This window comes from Schistocerca nitens, chromosome 3 (genome assembly GCF_023898315.1).
Source record: "Schistocerca nitens isolate TAMUIC-IGC-003100 chromosome 3, iqSchNite1.1, whole genome shotgun sequence".
NCBI classification, from domain to species: Eukaryota; Metazoa; Arthropoda; class Insecta; order Orthoptera; family Acrididae; genus Schistocerca; species Schistocerca nitens.
The window spans coordinates 84,796,423-84,817,950 of record NC_064616.1 but is presented as its reverse complement, the minus strand read 5'-3'; the positions used below and the strand labels follow the sequence as shown (position 1 = coordinate 84,817,950).

The window sequence follows — 21,528 nt, the reverse complement described above, 5'->3', positions numbered from 1 at the left end:
TCTCCCAGTACCTACTGCAACCTACATCCTTCTGAATCTGTTTAGTGTATTCATCTCTTGGTCTCCCTCTACGATTTTTACCCTCCACACTGCCCTCCAATACTAAATTGGTGATCCCTTGATGCCTCAGAATATGTCCTACCGAGTGATCCCTTCTTCTAGTCGAGTTGTGCCGCAAATTTCTCTTCTCTCAATTCTATTCAATACCTCTTCATTAGTTATTTGATCTACCCATCTGATCTTCAGCATTCTTCTGTAGCACCACATTTTGAAAGCTTCTATTCTCTTCTTGTCTGAACTATTTCGCGTCCACGTTTCACTTCCATTCCTGGCTACACTCCTTACAAATACTTTCAAAAAGGGCTTCCTGACATCTAAATCTATACTTGATGTTAACAAATTTCTCTTCTTCAGAAACGCTTTCCTTGCCATTGCCGGTCATCACCACATCCTTTGAACCAAGTGACCAGTTTTATGAACAGATGGATGACATGTCTATGGGGAGCCCTTAAGAAGCTTGGTGGTAGCCAGTTTCTTAATTGAAATAGTCAAGGAACAGGTACTGCCAAATAACAAAATTTCTGTTATGTGGCTGATAAATTTGTGTTGTGGAGACATGGCAAAGAGGAATTTTCATCGATACCTTAAGGAGATTAATCCAAAGATTCAATTCAGTATAGATGAAGAGGTAGATGGCAGATTGCATTTTCTGGGTGTGCTAGTCTTCAAGAAAAATGAGAACTTCACCCACATAATATAAGGAAATTCTACACATACAGCATGGTATATACACCAGCATTCAATGTTGGCGAGTAAAGCAAGAAACATCTATGAACTGGACTGCTCAACCCAATACTGGAATATCTCACCAGTAGGTTGCCGAAAAATAGTTATTCTCCATTTACATAAAAAGACCACATAAAAATTATAGTGATGCATAGCCCCTGTAAAATCAGAGGTTTTCGTAGTATTCACTAAATACATGACTGACTGCATACAAAAGATCCTTAGGAAATGAAATATAACCATAGTATTCAAACCCATTCAAAAGATAGAGGAAGAGCCAAGATTGATCTACTTTTCTTGAAAACCACTGGAAAAAGCAGGAATTTGCAGGCTACCACATAGCTATGGACATGTGTACATGACTACTACAAAAACAGTGGTGAGAGAACTATTAGAACAACACAAGGGCAACTAAAGAAGGGGAGAAACTTACAAAACAGCATAAGTTTCATAACTACTAAAACAATAATAATATGAGTAGGTGCACTGTTGATTCCTATATCATGAATATTCTGGCACTGGCTAGTACGTCTGCAAAATCGAATATTTTTGTATACAGTTCAGTTGAAACCTACATGCCTTCGACAGCAACATACATATGCTGCAAAATACTATGAAGTGCATGCCACAAGATAATTAACATTTTACCACTTATTAAGGATTCTTCCCATTACAATCATGTATGGAGCATGGGAAGAATGACTATTTCAATGCCTGTGTGTGCTCAGTTTTTATACATAACCTTGTCTTCATGGTCCGTACTGATATAATACGTAGGTGACTGAAGGGCATCTGTAGAGTCTTCACTTAATACTCTTTCTTAAAACTTTTGAAGTAGGTTTTTGTAAGATAATTGGCATATATCTTAAATCATCTTCCAGTTCAGCATTTTCAGCATTTCCATGACGCTCTCCCACGAGTAAAACAAGCCTGTGACCATTCTAGTCCCTTCTTTGAATATGTTAAATAACCCCCATCAGTGCTATTTGGTGCACGTCCCACACACTACGGAACTAAATCCAATGTTTCGTAGGCAGTCTCCTTTGTAGATTGTTTACATTTGCAAAGCCTGCCACCAGTGTACCTTCAGAAATTATAGCAAAATTTCTAATGAGCAACTGCACTGACACCAATCTAACTGCTGCTGTGAGAACTCTAGTTAGCACATTTATGCACAGGTAACAGAGCAAGATGGATAATATTGTTGAAATTACCAATTGCACTTGTATTTCACTAATTGAAGCTCACTCCAAAATGTATTGCAAAGCTTTTAATTGTGGGGTCTTGCCCACTCGTCTCGTAAAGGGTGCCTAAGGGATGCTGCATTCTCGGAATGCTGTACAACAATTCAAGCAAATGACATTAATAGTTTTATTTCAGTAAAGCAGATTTGACAATACTTAACTTGAATGTACTACAAGTTGTCGCAAGCAATGGGTGACAGGCAATATAATTCAGAGTCCTTAGCTATAAGCAATGTTCCTGCTAGTTTGACACACAGTTTGTGGAGCACTAATAACGGTTCTCATAGCACTCTCTGCTAGGCTGTCCTAATACTCTGCGAATACTCCACTAAAGTCCGGCTGAGGCTGGCAGGAGTGGTGCTTATATTCATTTCTTCCAGCGGTCACTCCTATTGTCGCACGGTCCTTACCAGTGGGCTATTGGCTGATGTCGGTGCACCACGTTCTTTGGTCTTGTGGTCTTCCTCTGTGTTCCGTCACATGTGGTTACGCCAGAACATTCCTCCCCCACAAAGTGATGGGCTGTCGTCGTGTAAAGAAGTGTGACCGTGATGGGAGATGCAGTAGTGTAGGCGCAACGTTGGGCCAGAAGCTGTGGCTGCAGGGGACACCGAGCTTCTGGCCGTATCCCACCGACCAGCCTGCGCTCTTGCGGAAACGTCCCCTGGAAAATAACCAGAAGGGTACACGTCCACCTGCGGTGCGGGTGGGTCCAGCTCCATCGGTAGGACGAGTGGAGGCGGAGGTGAAGGCTCCGTCTCCGTGTGGTCGTACCGTGGTGTCGTGGCGATATCCTCTGGCGGCTGCTGTGACTGCCTTCTGGACCCACGAATCTGGGGGAAGAGAGATTGGAAGAACATTGTGTACATGACAGAGGCGAAGTTGATTTTGATGTCGGCGCTGCGAGCCGTCTGAACCTGAAATCGGATACGTGCAAGTGCCAAGTCGACGGCCACTCTCACCTTGCACCCATCGTCTGTTGCCGCTAAAAACTCTGTAAAAAAACAATATCGTGTGGTGCAAAGCGATATCTGTAGCCTTCCTGTGGCGCCAGATGCTGAGGAGGGTGGAACAGCGTCCGATGGCGGCGGCAGTGAAGCAATTCCGCTAACGATGGTCCATCTCACGGGTGCGAACTATATGAGGCAAGAAACAGTTGCAATGTTTGATCCCTGGTGAGTACAGAGCAAAGTTTGGCCATCTGCTGCTTGAAGGATCTGACAGAACGTTCTGCTTGGCCATTTGACTGTTGGTGGAATGGTGCACTAGTTAGATGCTGTATGCCATTGCATTCGCAGAATGTTTCAAATACATTGGACGTGAAGTGAGGTCTGTTGTCTGACACTATTATTTCAGGTAAACCTTCGAGGCAAAAAAATCGATGACAACATCTGAATTATGCTACATGAAGTTGTTGAGTACGTGGACACAGCAAAAGAAAATTTGTCATATGAGTCAACTGCAATCAATCGCGGGTGTCCCTTAAAGGTCCCTTAAAGTCTGTGTGCGCATGTTGCCATGGTGATTGCGACTTAGGCCAAGCAGAGAATTTTTGTGGTGGAGCAGACTGATTTTCCACACAGGCATGACACTGTGACGTCATCTGTTCTATTTGGGTGTCTATATCCTGCAAAGTACAGTGTCAATGCCCTAACTGTTTTGTACAAATAATCCACCAGTGTCCTTGTTAAAGTAACTGGACACTTCTATTTGTGAAACTTTAGGGATCTATGCACATGACTGTCCACTGTCATTCTGAACAAGAACAACACCTTTCTGTACAGTGAGGCTGTGCTGATGTGCAAAGTATCAATGCACTACAGCATTCTTTATGCTGTTCAATGAGTGAGGCCAAGATGTGTGAATGTAGTTGAGCAAAATGTTGAAATCTGAATCAGCTTCCGTGGGCTGTGCAAGTTGTCAGTAGTTTAGCGGAAAAGATTGAAGCAATTCTGAATCCTGAGCACCGATGTGACAACAAGATGCAGCAGAAGTGTCAATGTCTGTATCAGGGCCAATTGGAAGACATGAAACTGAAACATCGGCATTAGTTGTGTGGCATCTAATGCTTGCAGCTGCAACGCCTGAGCAGGGGGCGTGACAGGTGGGGTGGGCATTTTGGAAGACACAAATGCGAAACAGACAAAGTAATTACAAAAGCAAAGAAATTTTCTGCAATTCCCACCTGAAAACATGGATTAGCAAAAACGACAAGAAACTGTTAATGCAAAGAAAATCCCATTTAAAGGAAAGACAATAAAAAATTAAGGCGCCAGCACAATATAAACGAAAAGTTCGTGGCAGTCAGGCACGGGTTTCGGCAGATTCTCGTCACCGAATGTTGGGGTCTTGCCCACTTGTCTCATATAGTGTTCCTAAGGGGTGCTGCATTCTCGGAATGCTATACAACAATTCAAGCAAATAACAATTAATACTCTTATTTCAATCAAGCAGATTTGACAAAGCCTAACTTGAATGTACTACAATTTGTCGCAAGCGATGGGATACAGGCAATATAATTCAGAATCCTTAGTTATATGCAATGTTCCTGTTGTGGATAACTAATAATGTTTATCATAGCACTTTCTGCTAGGCTGTGCTAATACTCTGCGAATACTCCACTAAAGTCCGGACGAGGCTGGCGGTAGCGGTGCTTATATTCACCTCTTGCAGAGGTCGCTCCTGTCGTCATGCTGTCCTTGTCAGGAAGCTATTGGCTGACGTTGCTGCACTGCCTTCCCTGGTCTTGCGTTCTTCCTCTTCGTTCCAGTGCTTTTGGTTACACCAGAACATTAATGATTGAAGAACCAGTCATTAAACAGTGTGTGTTACTTCACGAGTTCAGACTCTTCACTTTACCCTGGCATATCATCTCTCACCAAAGCTGGAGTGTCACTCCATTGTTGGATAGGATTTTGGAGAGCGAATGGAAAGCTAAATGAAGGTAACAAATTCCATTTTGGAAAAAGGACACAGGAAAGCTCTCTTTATAGCGTAAGCTAGCCATTTCGCTATCGTCAAAAACATTACACACGGACCTTGTGCTCACAATCTGTCATTGCCAACTTAAACATAGACTTCCATATCACAAAACATCCTTTAACTAGCTTTATTTGCCAAAACACATTTTGTGTAATGAATACTGTGCACAGGCACAATTTCGTAATTGTAAGTTGGTAATACCAATATTATTACTTTCTGTTTAAGAAAAAAATATTTTTTTATTTGTTTAAAAAGTTGCACAATATTTCTTCCAACAACTTTTAGATGGCTATGGATGTTTGCTCAAAGCGTACTCAGCTCAGATATATATATAAAAACAAAGATGATGTGACTTACCAAACGAAAGCGCTGGCAGGTCGATAGATACACAAACAAACACAGACAAACACACAAAATTCTAGCTTTTGCAACCGATGGTATGAATATAATAGAGGGAAACATTCCACGTGGGAAAAATATATACACTCCTGGAAATGGAAAAAAGAACACATTGACACCGGTGTGTCAGACCCACCATACTTGCTCCGGACACTGCGAGAGGGCTGTACAAGCAATGATCACACGCACGGCACAGCGGACACACCAGGAACCGCGGTGTTGGCCGTCAAATGGCGCTAGCTGCGCAGCATTTGTGTACCGCCGCCGTCAGTGTCAGCCAGTTTGCTGTGGCATACGGAGCTCCATCGCAGTCTTTAACACTGGTAGCATGCCGCGACAGCGTGGACGTGAACCGTATGTGCAGTTGACGGACTTTGAGCGAGGGCGTATAGTGGGCATGCGGGAGGCTGGGTGGACGTACTGCCGAATTGCTCAACACGTGGGGCGTGAGGTCTCCACAGTACATCGATGTTGTCGCCAGTGGTCGGCGGAAGGTGCACGTGCCCGTCGACCTGGGACCGGACCGCAGCGACGCACGGATGCACGCCAAGACCGTAGGATCCTACGCAGTGCCGTAGGGGACCGCACCGCCACTTCCCAGCAAATTAGGGACACTGTTGCTCCTGGGGTATCGGCGAGGACCATTCGCAACCGTCTCCATGAAGCTGGGCTACGGTCCCGCACACCGTTAGGCCGTCTTCCGCTCACCCCCGCCTCCAGTGGTGTCGCGACAGGTGTGAATGGAGGGACGAATGGAGACGTGTCGTCTTCAGCGATGAGAGTCGCTTCTGCCTTGGTGCCAATGATGGTCGTATGCGTGTTTGGCGCCATGCAGGTGAGCGCCACAATCAGGACTGCATACGACCGAGGCACACAGGGCCAACACCCGGCATCATGGTGTGGGGAGCGATCTCCTACACTGGCCGTACACCACTGGTGATCGTCGAGGGGACACTGAATAGTGCACGGTACATCCAAACCGTCATCGAACCCATCGTTCTACCATTCCTAGACCGGCAAGGGAACTTGCTGTTCCAACAGGACAGTGCATGTCTGCATGTATCCCGTGCCACCCAACGTGCTCTAGAAGGTGTAAGTCAACTACCCTGGCCAGCAAGATCTCCGGATCTGTCCCCCATTGAGCATGTTTGGGACTGGATGAAGCGTCGTCTCACGCGGTCTGCACGTCCAGCACGAACGCTGGTCCAACTGAGGCGCCAGGTGGAAATGGCATGGCAAGCCGTTCCACAGGACTACATCCAGCATCTCTACGATCGTCTCCATGGGAGAATAGCAGCCTGCATTGCTGCGAAAGGTGGATATACACTGTACTAGTGCCGACATTGTGCATGCTCTGTTGCCTGTGTCTATGTGCCTGTGGTTCTGTCAGTGTGATCATGTGATGTATCTGACCCCAGGAATGTGTCAATAAAGTTTCCCCTTCCTGGGACAATGAATTCACGGTGTTCTTATTTCAATTTCCAGGAGTGTATTTTAGCACATACACCCAATAACCAAAACAAATTTATTTTAAGTGTGCAGTACCACTGTTTCATCACAGTTGGTAAAACATCTCGCCAGTAAAAGGATTTACATAATTTAAATACAATCAGCTTTAGAGATGTGACTATTCTACTTATTGTGAGCCAGCAGTGAGGCCCACAAAAAACATGTTGCAAAAATCCGAGCATCCAGGACTAGAGGATCCTTCTTTCGGGAAAAGAGATGATCATGTTGCGAGAATAAGACTGTAGGGCGTCCGCACATATGCTGATAATGTAAGAACTACACCTTAGAACAGCAGTTATGGAGTTAACTGCATATCAGCTAGCCGGCAGTCATGGTCTCAACTGTATGCTCAAACTCACAGTCAGCATGCATCAGTTGTGTGCAGTCTGAATGTAGCTTTAAATGACTGTATTTCTGCTATATTTGCCAGAACCAATGCTCAAAGTTAATATGGGGCAACAGTTTCCTTACAAAAACGAATGACGTAGAACAAAACGTAGTTTGGATGATGAACCAAAACACACGTTTTATTCCTTCTTCTGTTTATTAAGCCCCCCCCCCCCTTTTTTTTTAAATCCTGAACAGAACAGTTTTTTCTTTATGGTCATTAAAGCCAAATAAAACAACACAAAAACATAGTTTATTAAGTTCATAATAAACCTATATAATTTTTCATTTCTATCACATATATTTAGTTTGCTGATTTTACTTTTATTTTTAACTTTACACCAAAAAGATAGATCTGCGGCCTATATATGTGCTGTACTTCCAACCACAAAGTTCTGAAGTAATTGCTTGCTTTGGGGTGCATAATGGGATGTAATTCGTAATCTTGATTTCATATGGAGTAACGAGCAACATGGTATATTGAAATACTGAAGCTAACTCTGTAGGAGTGCAAAAAAACTAGATTTAGGTTGGAAACAGCGACACAGAAAGTATCCACCACCACACACCATATGGAGGCTTGCAAAGCTTTGCTTTAGATAAATTATATTATCTTCCATGACGACAGTTGTTCCGAATATACATGCACAAATAAAGGAATATTCTTCCTGTACATCACTCCAAACAGCTGAAGACACACCAGTCTTATGAGGTACTTATGATGAACTTTGTGGAACATTTTTGAATCCTGTACTAAAAGCCATCTTATTGCAAATAAAATCATTACAGTGAAGCCACTTCCAAAAGTTTTTAAAATTTGTGACCTAATTTCTGTTAAAATTTCAAATTTTCAGCCTTCTCTGTGTAGTGATACAGTCACAGTAATTTGTCCACAGACAGTGTCAAATTGCCTTTGTCCCAGAGCACTTCTTGTCAGTATCAAATACACATTCACTTAACAATTGTAACCACAGAATATTGAAAGAAAAATAGAATACCCTAAGAGCTTAATACTTTTTGTGCTCCTAAAGTGAATGACTGCGTAAGTTTTATTTATTTAGTACAGTGTTTCATTTTGAATAATTATAACTACGAGTCTGACTGCCTTAAAATATATCATGGTTCTTCAAATATAGAGTGATGCACAATGTATTTCAGTTTTTGAAGATAATGTACTGGAAATAAATACGTCATTGCATTTTATTTTCTGGGACCTCTGTAAAATATTCCCAGGCTCACACTATCTTCCTTGTTGCCAACAGTATGCACTGCTGATGAAATGAATGAATTTTTCTCACATGTTGATTGTCATTGCAGGTCTAACAGATTTAGCATGTGCTATTCATTGTGAATAGGAGGCCATACCTGTTTATGGCTTAGCCTATTGGCCCATTACACAAATTATGTGAGCCTGTTGCTGTCATCAGATGCTGATTGACGTGGAATGTTGTGTTAGAAGTGTGCTTACGTGCTTGACAGTCTTGTGAAATACACCAAGAAATTCATGAATTTCCCCAGACTTGCTCTTATTTCCTGTATCTACTTTTACAACTTGTTGGCCTGTGTAACAAAAATGTATATCTAGAATACAGCTTATATGTAAGTTCCAAACTACAAGTTCAAAGGTTTCGAATTCAGCTGTGGGTCAGTCCTAAGATTTTTATCTGTCACTTTCACTTCTTTTACCTCTGGCAGTGAATGCTAATGTGAAAAAAATCTGAGTTTTACCGTGGTTTGGAGTCCACTTTAAACTGTAGATTCTCCTGTAACTGGCTGGAGAGTCAGTTCAGAGATTGGAGGAAGAAAAGTGCATATTTCCATGTTGTTCAGACCATTCTTCATGTTGATGACAACTGTACCATTTATACAACGTGGTCACAAATGGTCTGAAAAGCTTGTAAGGATGTTGCAGGGTATGTTGTGTTGAGCAGTAATCAATAAGAAAAAAATTCAGTATGTTGTGCCTTTTCCAAGTTCATTAAGATTGAAGTGAGCCAATCAGGCCATTGTGCACTCACATTCAAGTAGCCTACCAGATACAGTTTTGTCTAATGTGTTCTTCGTTCAGTTTGCTAAAACTGAACAAGAGAGCGATACAAAAATTGGACGTGGGACGATGGTAGGGATCGAATCTGAGCCAAAGGCTAAGCAGTCTTGTGCACTATCATCTATGTTATGAGAATAACTTACACTAATTGTATCTGGCAGGCTGCTGGAATTTGTGCACACAGTGGACTGATTGGCTAACTTCAATATTCATTAATTCTGAAATGGTACAAAATATTGAATTCTTTTTTGGCAGTTATTTCTCAGTACAGCCTACCGTGCAGCAGCCTTACAAGCTTTTCAGACTGTTTATGAGCTCCCTGTATATCTTTAAAAATGTGATCTCACATATGCAACCAAAAACCCTGATAATAGAGATTTAATGCTTAGAAAATAGATTGTAGACAAGACAGATACATTTTGTATACATTCATTGTATCACACAAATACAAAGCAGTACTAACAAGGGAACCTCCCCATCGCACCCGCCTCAGATTTAGTTATAAGTTGGCCCAGTGGATAGGCCTTTCAAAACTGAACACAGATCAACTGAGAAAACATGAAGAAGTTATGTGGAAAAAATAAGCAAAATATACAAACTGAGTAGTCCATGGGCAAGATAGGCAACATCAAGGACAACGTAAGCTCAGGTGCGCCGTGGTCCCGTGGTTAGCGTGAGCAGCTGCGGAACGAGAGGTGCTTGGTTCAAGTCTTCCCTCGAGTGAAAATTTTACTTTCTTTACTTTCGAAAAGTTATGATCTGTCCGTTCGTTCATTGACGTCTCTGTTCATTGTTATAAGTTTAGTGTCTGTGTTTTGCGACCGCATCGCAAAACCGTGCGATTAGTAGACGAAAGGACGTGCCTCTCCAATGGGAACCGAAAACATTTGATCGCCAGGTCATACATAGGTCAACCGATTCCTCCACAGGAAAACACGTCTGATATATTCTATATGACACTGGTGACAGCATGTGCGTCACATGACAGGAATATGTTGTCGACCCACCTAACTTGTACACTTGGCGAATGGGAAAAAACATTCTTCTACCTTGCCCGATTTAGGTTTTCTTGTGGATGTGATAATCACTCCCAAAAAATTACATTTTTCACTCGAGGGTAGACTTGAACCGAGGACCTCTCGTTCCGCAGCTGCTCACGCTAACCACGGGACCACAGCGCTCCTGAGGTAAGGCTATCCTTAAAGTTGCCTATCATCGCTATGGACTACTCAGTTTGTATATTTTGCTTATTTTTTTCATACTTCCACACAACTTCTTCCTGTTTTCTCAATTGTTCTGTCTTCAGTTTTTCAAGGCCTATCCACTGTGCCAACTTATAACTAAATCTGAGGGGGGTGCGATGGGGAGGTTCCCTTGTAAGTGCAACAACAAGTAAAGGAAGATATGGAAGTAAAAATTAGATTAAATTCTTCAAAATTTACATAATGTCCTGAACATGACAGCAATCATTTCATGCATGTTAAAAAATGGTTAATATCACTGACACTCACAATCATACGTACAATTCAGATCAGAAATAAGCTATTTATGTTTGCGTGCGATTCCCGTTATGTCATGTGCGAACTCACTGTTTCTGTAAGCTCGGAGTCTCAACCAGTGAGTCTCCACCACAGCCCATTTAATTGGAAGCTCCTCACATGAGTCTGTTGTCATGTACTAGTGGAGAGTACCAGTGTAAAAAGGAGTGTGTGCTTGCCTTTGCAAGCACAACCAAGGGTTGCGGTATTACCACTACATAGGCAACCATTGGGCATCAGTTATGAGATACCAATACAGTGACTGGGCAGTTAGCTCTCTCTCTCTCTCTCTCTCTCTCTCTCTCTCTCTCTCTCTCTCTCTGTGTGTGTGTGTGTGTGTGTGTGTGTGTGTGTGTGTGTGTGTCAGATATGCACACACTTTTGACACAGGAATGTGTGTATGAAGACAGTACAAGAAAACAGGACACAAGGATGAAGTGTATTCTCTAAGTGGTGGTTAATTACTAAAATAAATTTATAACAGACTTCAGCAAAGCTACAGAAATGAACGATAAGTTACACAACTCACTATTAGCCCATAAACACAGGTTGCTATGATGTTGCTCTGTGCCCAGCTTTTGTTTGATGGGTCACACATTTTCTCCCAGTGGAGGTGGCATAAACAAGAGTATAACCAATTTGTTTGGATTGCCCGAACTTTGTATTTTTTTTTTTTTTTTTCTTCTTCTTCTTTCTGAATTGTGGACTATAGCACTGAGCTTTTTCCAGGCATCACTCTTCCTCTAGTGAAGCACATTTACCTTGTATGCACTGCATCACTTAATTTTAATCTTCCACCCTACACATTGTCACAAAAAACAGCTTCAGCAGAGGCCGTCCGATCCTGATAATCGTGCATTTTGCCCTGGCAATGCAACTTTAAAATAGCATATTTGTGCACTTAGCTTCCATACTAAGTCACTCTTAGTCTTACTCTAGCATGCTTCAGTAAGACAGAACGGGTCGATGAGTAGGGAGCGACTGCAGCACCACCATTCTCAGACTCGTCATACTTGTACAACTAAAAGAGGAATGAAGGAAGCCAATATAGCACTGACTTGATTTCTAGTGTATGCAGTCCTTACCATTAGATACATACTTGCTCCATTTATGATCTCTCACATACAGATGTCCACCAGGTCTGATAAGAAAGATGGAAAGTAACTGAAGTATGCAGGAAAGTGTGAGCTTGTTGTCGGAATATGTAATGAATCATTGTAGTGAAGTTCTTGGAGAAAACTGAATAAATATCAAAATGTTTCTTGCCCTTACAGGTTATGTATGTAAATCAGGAAGACAATGGCTCCAATATGAGTTCAGTGGAACAACTACCACCCACTTACCTGCCTGCTGAAGCAACAGAAGAAATGATGCAGCCAATTCAGGTAGTTTTAATTGATTGCAACTTTATTTATTTATTTTCTTACCCAAAATTTTCTTTTGTTCATATGCTCTGTTTGCCTGTAGGAATCTTCACATTATGGGGATGGATGGCAACAAGAACAATATTCTGTCTACCAAGCACCACAGAACCCTAACTGGGCTCAAGAAACAACATCCTACGAGAATTCACTGACTGGTGTTGAAGGTGAAACTTTTTATCTTAGTGCTGTAGCACCTAAAAATTAGATTTCTATAAGAAGCAGAATAGCCTATTGCATACACAGAAGAGAACTCTAATTCATGCAGACCAGAATATAGAAAATCTGCATTGGCTTACATCCTTAAAATTAGCTATTGCCCATCTAAACAGTGTGAGAAGCAAGAACCAGTTGAAATGTAGCCTGAACTGCCTGTTTCCCATAACTGAGACAGTGACCATAGAAAATATTAAATTACATGTTGCTTCTTTTGCAAAGTACATTCACTGCACTCAACAGGTGGTCTTAGAACCAAATTTCAGCAAAAACTGTTTGTGATTATCAATAAGAATCTGTCCAGTCAGTCACTTGAGATGATTTGGACATGTAATTTTGGACTGTCAGACTGAAGTGTTTGTGGTGCACATCTGTTACAAGAGCAGAATTCACTGTTGTAAATCTTTGTATGAGCAAACTGACATTTGGTCAAGTAACTTGTGGGAATGCAGCTCTGTAATGTTGTCCATGACTGACACTATTTCGAGAGGTGACGACTGTGTCATTTTCAAGGCAAAACTGCAACAAGTAAGTGGTATGCAAGTGAATTTAAAATTTCAGTTTGCAGAGCAACTCTGGAAAGACAACACACACACACACACACACACACACACACACACACACACACACACTCTCTCTCTCTCTCTCTCTCTCTCTCTCTCTCTCTCTCTCTCTCTCTCTCTTTCTGTGTGTGTGTGTGGGGGGGGGGGGAGGGGGGGGGGGGCTAATGCTCAGCACACTGGACCTCCACAGTCCTGGTAGTCAGGCCAATATACAACATAGCACAACTGCAAGGAATATGGTAGACACCCGCCTTACTCAAACTAAGACCATCCTTAATGGAACGTAAAAGGACTCTAATGTTATATGGAGATAGGAAAATGCATTTCCCATCATATCAGTTGCCGACTCATTACGGTTACTTGAGGTTAGGTTTGTTGTTGAATTAACAATCCTATCTTGACATGTGTTGTCTTTCACTTACTTTTTATTTAGTGACCAATGCTATGATGACAGATTATTTGTCTATGGAAAACTTCAAGGAATGTACCTTGGAGTTGGTGCCTTTGAAACCTGTATGTTTCTTCGGGTAATTAGATGGAACTTTTGTTGTTTGGCCTCATGGCAATGAGAATTTGAATGACTTCTTAGTACACCTGAATTTGATCCACCTGAATACTTGTTTCATGATGGAGGTGGAAAAGGATGGCTGCCTTCCCTTCCCTGGATTTGTCGGTCAGGTGGACAGTTGATGATACAGGGTGTTAATTATTGAACTATATGAAATGAAATTGTTATCACTTCCTAACTGTACACGTTAGGACATTCAGACTGCACAGCTGGCTGCGGGGGATGATGAAATTAGTATGCCCATTGCACGGTTTTGTTCGGCGACAAAAACCACTTTCATTTGGATGGGTTCATCAATAAGCAAATTTTTTACATTTGGGGGACTGCGAATCCACATTTCACTATTGACAAGTCTCTTCACCCTCAACTGGCAATTGTGTCGTGTGCGATGTCCAGTCACAGAATAATTGGTGCCACATTCCTCGACGGCACGGTAACTGCCGAACACTACACAAAGGTTTTGGAAGACGATTTCATCTGAATTATCCTAAGTGACTCTGATTTCGACAAGACGTCGTCCGTGCAATACGGAGCTCGACCCCATCGAAGCAGGAGAAGCCTCGATGTCCTAGAGGAGCACTGTGAGGACCGCATCCTGGCTCTGGTGTACCCAGAGGCCACTGGCACGGGCCTCGATTGGCTGCCGTGTTCTTCAAATCTGAGCACATGTGACTCCTTTTTGTGGGGCAATAAGAAAGACGAGGTGTGCAGCAGTAACCCCAAAACCATTGCTGAACTGAAAACAGCCATTCAGGAGGTCACTGACAGCATCGATGCTCCGACACTTCAGTGGGTCGTACAGAATTTCACTATTCGCTTGTGCAACATCATCGCCAGTGATGGCAGGCATATTGAACGTGGCACAACCGAAATCCGATATCTTTGGACATTTGGTTTATAGGAAGCCTACTCACACTGACTTGTGTCTATAGGGTAATACTTGCCACCATCTAGCTCAGCACGAAGGGGTACTTCGTACCGTGGTTCACAGGGCCCACAACATTTCAAACCCCGAGTGTTCGTCAGCTCAGTTAACCTTTCTTGATGGCGCCTTCTGTCAGAATGGATATAGCGAAGGACAGATGAGATATGCATTGCACTATCGATGGAACTTGCACCGAGTGAGTGATGATGATACTGAGTTGGCACCGAGGTCTACAGCCTTCTGCCTTGTGCAGGGAGCATCTCCGAGAAGACTAGTTATGTTCTATGGAAATATGATGTGGCATATGTTTTACAGCCTCCATCTAAGATTAGGGCTATTTTCAGTTCAATTAAGGATGGTCTTGGTTTGCATAAGACAGCTGTCTGTCCTATTCCTAGCAGTTGTGGCATATTGTATATTGGTCATACCATCAGGACTGTGGAGGTCCAGTGTACTGAATATAAGTGTCACCCCTGCTTACAACAGCCGAGCAAATTGAAAATTGCAGCACATTGTCTCGGCACTGGTCATTCCGTGGAATATATTAACACGGAGATTCCACATGCACTTCTAGCAATTGGAGCAGTTTTATCAAGGAAGCAGTTGATTTTAAATTAGCAAGTAACCTTATAAATAGAGAGCGAAGTTTTTGCTTAAATTGTGCCGGGATTCTTGCTCTCATCCTGGTCAAAAAAGAAAAAGAGGCTCGGAGTTAAGGCACGTCACCCACTGTTAAGGAATTTTCACTGTCTTTAACCCTTCGACTGCTGGAGCCGCACGATCCGCTTGGCACACTGAGGCACTGCGGCCTGCACTGTCAACCGGTTACCTGCACTAATGTGCGTGACCCTCGAGCTGCCGCCTGGGGCGGAGCACCCCTCGCTGCTCTACCCGCCCTGTGCTGAATATTTCTGCCTTGACTGCGACTCCACGCGAAATATTGTGTCCTCTCACGGCTGATACAGAATACTCGTTAATGCTCTCACCGTGTAGTTCCCCTGCAGGTGAATTACTACAGAATCAAACTGTCTGGTAAAACTATTTTCCATCACCAAGAATGATATCTTGTTTGTAGTTTTCTTGCACTATTTTTGTAGATTATGCCGAAAGCGACGTGATTCGCTAGCTTTACATCAATATTTTATTGTTCTTTCTTGGATACCCATTTATAATGTCTGCATTTATCTATGCATTCCTCACCGTACTAACTCAAGAACGAATAAAATGAGCCATAGATTATAGATTACAAATTACTGTACGTTATTTTTGTTGTTCAGAACATTGTATTATGTCGTTTATAGGAGAAGGCGACATACAGATCATCTTTCATATCGCACAACATTATCGGAATTTACTGTGAGCATTTGAATGCTGTGAAATCTGTCTTTTTGTTAGCACATTAAATTCACTTGTAGAGAAAATTCAAAGTCATGAACTGTAAATTTAGGCGTTACTTTTACACTTTGTGAATATGTTTCCAATCCTTCTTTTTGATCCGGACTTTGGACCTGCACTGGTGAAGTTAAAAACATTTTTATTTTGTTTTTCCTTTTTTATAATTTTTTTTTCATTTTTGAATTTTTTTTTTCTAATAGCATTATTGTATTCGTTCTATGGTGCAATTAGTAACTCTGTTTTGTGTGGTATTTTTCAAAACAGGGTACGACACACAATGGTACCTTGCAAGTTTTACATTCGTACCTGCTTTCTCGACGCACTTTTTGTTTCCAGCAAACAATGCATCTAAGCGTTAGCGAACTTTTCTTGGATTACTCACTTGTTATAATGTCTAGAAAATGCCGTCCCACAAATCTTAGAGCATTATCATCGGAACATCTTCCTCTGTCAGCTTTTCTGCGCTCTAACGCATACGTTTTTGTAAGTTCCCTTACCAGTGACAGATGAAGCTCTGCTATCGTCATTTTACGACCTGTTAGTGATCTGTGTAGGACACGAGCATTTAAAACACACAGATCTAGAACGTGAAAAAAGAACTTTTTATACCACCTCATTGTTTTCCGTATACATCCAACAGAGCTAAGCAGCATATCAGAACGGTCAACTGCTCCCATATTCAAGTTATAATCTACAATGCTTTGTGGTTTCTTAATTTTTTCTGCAGTATTCCTGTCAATCTTTCCTGTGTCAACCATTTCTGTGGTGTTACATGTGGTCAACATCCACACTTCCCTTTTGTCACACCACTTTATAGCAAGCATTGTATCAGTACACACAAATTGAATATCTGAACGTTCCAGTTTCTTCTGAAGTTTCGGCATGTTGTGTCTGTTCTTATGGATAGTACCACATGCGTTCGTCCCATGACTGTGAAGCCAGGCAAACAAGTCTGGGCTTGAGTGCCAGTTATCAACGTAGAGGGTATGTCCACGTTCTAAATATGGCTTCATAAGTGTAGCCACTATGTCACCACTTTTCCCCAAATTGTGGAACTCAGTATCTGTTGATGCCCCTGTATAAACAATGAAATCAAAGACATAGCCAGTGTTAGTCACATAACACAAATGTTTTTATACCGAATTTACTCCGTTTTGATGAAATGAATTGTCTGAAAGATAAGCGTCCTTTGAATAATAACAAACTTTCATCAATGCAGAGTTTCTGATGTGGATTAAATGCACAACAGAAAGCTGTACGAACTTTATTGACAATGTTCCTAATTTTCAATAATCTGTCTCCTCCAGTATTAGCAGAGTTGTCACTGAAATGTAACATTCTCATAAGTAACCAAAAGCGGTCTCTTGACATGAGTTCACTAAAAATTGGCGTATTTAGAAGAACATCTCTGGTCCAGTATTCACTAATTTTCAGTTTTTTCACACGAGGCATCAGAAGACAAACAGCTACGAAACAATACATTTCTTCATATCCAATATCTTTCCACTTCGATATTCGAGAATTCACTGATTCGGGAGTATTCTCCTTGACGAATAAATAAAACCAATTTGTCTCGTCAGCTATATACTTCATCAGTTCTTGTGTAAAGAATAACATGAAAACTGACAGAATACTTGACTCATTCCCTATTTGACACACGTCCCAACAGCGTATCATCAAATGCGTGATTAACTGGCTGAAAGTCATTTTCTTTCCAGTCAAATATATCACTAAGACGTGCTTTCTTCGTAGGCGTTACACTATCACTTTCTGATTCTTCAGATTCAGAAAAACTAACATCTCTTGTTGAAACATGAGACAGCTTTGACACCCCTGCTGATGTGGACGGTTTATGAAAGAGCTTTCGGACTCTGTGGAAGAGTTATCACTTTTGTCAAAATCAAGTAGTTCACACTCACCGTCGCTCCTCGTAAGAATCTTCACGATTTCTTCCTCAGTGCAACCACGACATCTTGCCATTTTCCTTGTAAAATACAGGACGCTAAGAACACTGATGTAAATTCCGATGAACAGTGAACTGTAGTGCGAATACTCGGCTCACAACAGACAAGGTAGCGGCCAGGACTGTGAAAGGCTACTGAGACATGGGACGGGAAGTCCGTTGTCCGAGTTATCTCGTCATCAGCACTCAGGTAGCGGCGCGCCTATACTCGTCATCAGCGCTCAGGGGCCAGCAAGCGGGTGCGGCTTAACTCGTCATCAGCACCCAGGGAGCGGCACGCAGCATGATGAGTAAACTCGTCAACAGCAGTCAAAGGGTTAACTTCTGGTGTCAGTCACCTTTGGTTGTATGGTGGTACTAGTGTTTACACACACACACACACACACACACACACACACACACACACACACACACACAACACACACACACACACACACAGAGAGAGAGAGAGAGAGAGAGAGAGAGAGAGAGAGAGAGAGAGAGAACCAGAATTGAAACTATGGTCTGTTAAGTAACTCTGGTTTGCTTAGAAATGCAGTTTCTGTGCATTCTTCTCACTTGATAATTCTTAAGATGAAGGGAAAAACAATATGAAGTTGTTTGCAAGTGAACCTGCTTGAAATCATATTCTTGATTAATTCATTTTATTACAGTGTCTATTACATAGTAGAGAAACCTGTAAAAAGTAGTATGAACTGCTCATAGGAAATTTTAATGATTTGGTAATCTGTCATATACACGGTTTTTTTTCACATTATAAAATTACTGTTATTCAGGGACACTATTCGTGCACAAACTATTCCACCTCAATCATATTTGCTGCTTGCACGCTTCTCAGAAAACATACAACTGTCAGAGTGATATATTTAAACAATGGAAATGCCATGTAGAAATATGAATAATGTAGGAAAAGATAGATTGCTACTGTAAAGAAGACATGTTAAGTTGCAGACAGGCACAGTTAAGACACTTACACAAAGCTTTTGGCCACAGCCTTCATCAGCAAAAGAGAAACAAAGAAACACACACCAGTCATACACACAAGGAAGCACACCTCACACACTTGTGTTCGCCAACTCTGGCCACTTGGGCATCTGGTCCGAGCTGCCAGAGTTGGCATCGTGTGCATGAGGCGGCCCGAGCTGCCTGAGTTTGGCAGTTGTGTGCATAAGATGTTGCTTGCATGTATGGATGGTGTGTTTTCTTGTTTCTCATTTGCTAATGAGGGCTGTGGCCGAAAGCTTTGTGTAAGTGTCTTTTAATTGTGCCTGTCTGCAACTTAGTGATTTGTTTTTCATTTTAGGTGACGTATTTCTTTGAATATACTTCAGTTCAGTCCAGAACTGGAATGTGTGTGTCTAATTCATTCTTACTGTAGTTATTCTTACTTTCCATTTTTATTATTATTTCCACTTCAGTTGTGAAACATGGAATTTCAAATGAACACTCATCTGCCATATTCCAGTGTGTGTGTGCTCATTAGCAGCAGCCAGTGTTGTAGCACATCTCAATTACTATGGTAGTGTTAACTCAATCTGCTTGTCAATAAATGTGGAAATGGTTTGTTCCTGGACATACTGTTGTTGTTGTTGTTGTTGTTGTGGTCTTCAGTCCTGAGACTGGTTTGATGCAGCTCTCCATGCTACTCTATCCTGTGCAAGCTTCTTCATCTCCTAGTACCTACTGCAACCTAAATCCTTCTGAATCTCCTTAGTGTATTCGTCTCTTGGTCTCCCTCTACGATTTTTACCCTCCACACTGCCCTCCAATACTAAACTGGTGATCCCTTGATGCCTCCCCCCTGCGGGTTCGGGGGTTAGAATAGGCCCGCGGTATTCCTGCCAGTCGTAAGAGGCGACTAAAAGGAGTTTCAACCGTTTCGGCCTTCCATGTGATGGTCCCCCTTGGGGTTTGACCTCCATTTTTCAAAATTCTACAGAAGTATGAGCCTTTTGGGGAAGGACGCCTTACGTGGTGTACCACTGGTCCTCAGTGCACTAAGACCTTGGCACTCAGCATTGTACCGGTGTTGTAACCATACCCATTATTCCTCAAATTGGGCCTAAACGCCTGATGGGTTGTACACGTTACGCCCATAGTGCGTCCCCATCTGCACCTACGATCATGATGGACTTTCCATGGCACCAGAAATCCAGCACGGTAGCCAGCCCGTTGTGGTGGGGTCGTCATGTACCCTCTAGGTTGTAGCCCCCTGACCACACAGGGATCGTACTGCCGATACCTGAGCTGCAGCCTCCCCACGTCGGCCAAGGAGTAGATGCCCGTCTCCTTGGGGCATCAGGACTCCCGGCAACGGTCATCCTGCCAGGTGGCCCTTGCTGAGGCTGGGTGGCGCTCGTGGGGAGAGCCCCTGCTTGGAGTGGGTGGTATCGGGGCGGACGTTTCGCAGATGAAACGTCAACACGTATCAGGTCGCTCTGCGGCCGAGTCTTTAAAAAGGAAAGGTACTGTTTCTAGTTCTGGTTCTCCTGCCCTTTCCCCCTTGGCCACTCCCTGGGAGGAGGGACAGGCCCGCCGGCTTGGGGCGAAGTACTTCCCCCGCTATTTGGTATGTTCTCGAACCGATGGGGGGACGTTCGCCACCTCCAAGCCCATGTTCTTTGTTCAGCACATTGAGGACATCTTCGGGGAAATCGAGGCTCTCAGTAAGATGCGTTCGGGGTCCGTTCTTATAAAGACCACCTCCGCCACACAGTTGGCGGCGCTCCAGGCGTGCGACCACCTAGGGGACATCCCAGTGTCCATTGTCCCGCATCTGGCACTAAATAGGACGCAGGGGGTTATTTTTCATCGGGACCTCCTGCTGCAATCTGATGAGGAGCTCAGGGCCAACCTGGAGCGCCGAGGCGTGCATTTCGTCCGGCGAGTCCAGCGCGGACCCCAAAGACCGTCGCATCGACACTGGGGCCTTTATCCTCGCCTTCGAGCGGGACGTTCTCCCGGAGAAGGTAAAGGTGATGTGCTACCGGTGCGACGTGCGACCTTACGTCCCGCCTCCTATGCGTTGTTTTCGGTGTTTGCGCTTAGTGCACATGTCGTCACGGTGTGAGGCTGAGCCCCTTTGTGGCGATTGTGGGCGTCCTCTTCGTGAGGAACATACGTGCACCCCACCACCTCGGTGCGTTAATTGTCCTGGCATCCACTCGCCTAGATCCTCAGACTGCCCCGCATATCAGGAGAAGAAGATACAAGAACTCAAAACTTTGGATCGACTCTCTTATTCTGAGGCCAGGAAGAAGTATGACCGCCTCCATCCCGTGCCGTTGACCACTTCGTTTGCCTCAGTTGTGTCCACTCCTTCCGCGGTATCCTCACCCCTATCCTGTCCCCCCTCCGCCTCCTGCCCCCATCCGGGGTCTCTGCCTCCGCCTCCCAAATCCCTCCCTTCCAAATCCTCCTCCCCCGTGGCCCCCGCCCCCTCTGCCCCAGGGGCCACCCTTCCTCCTCCTGGATTATGGGAGCTTCGTCTACTCGTCTGCTCGGCCATCCCTCTTACGTCGTCTCAACTCCATCCACCATCGGGGGTTACGTCTCGCGACCGGAGCCTTCTACACTAGTCCTGTC

The 21,528-nt window shown here is 43.3% G+C and overlaps 1 protein-coding gene across 3 annotated transcripts in view; it reads left to right on the top strand.

Moving 5' to 3' along the window:
- LOC126248053 (protein transport protein Sec16A-like) overlaps positions 1 to 21,528 on the top strand; it is a 252,926-nt gene that overhangs the window by 192,539 nt on the left and 38,859 nt on the right. For all 3 annotated transcript variants that reach the window (XM_049948690.1, XM_049948689.1, XM_049948688.1), the window contains 2 exons: positions 12,167 to 12,277; positions 12,360 to 12,480. In XM_049948690.1, coding sequence (XP_049804647.1) covers positions 12,167 to 12,277; positions 12,360 to 12,480 — 232 coding nt within the window. The remainder of the gene's footprint in view (positions 1 to 12,166; positions 12,278 to 12,359; positions 12,481 to 21,528) is intronic.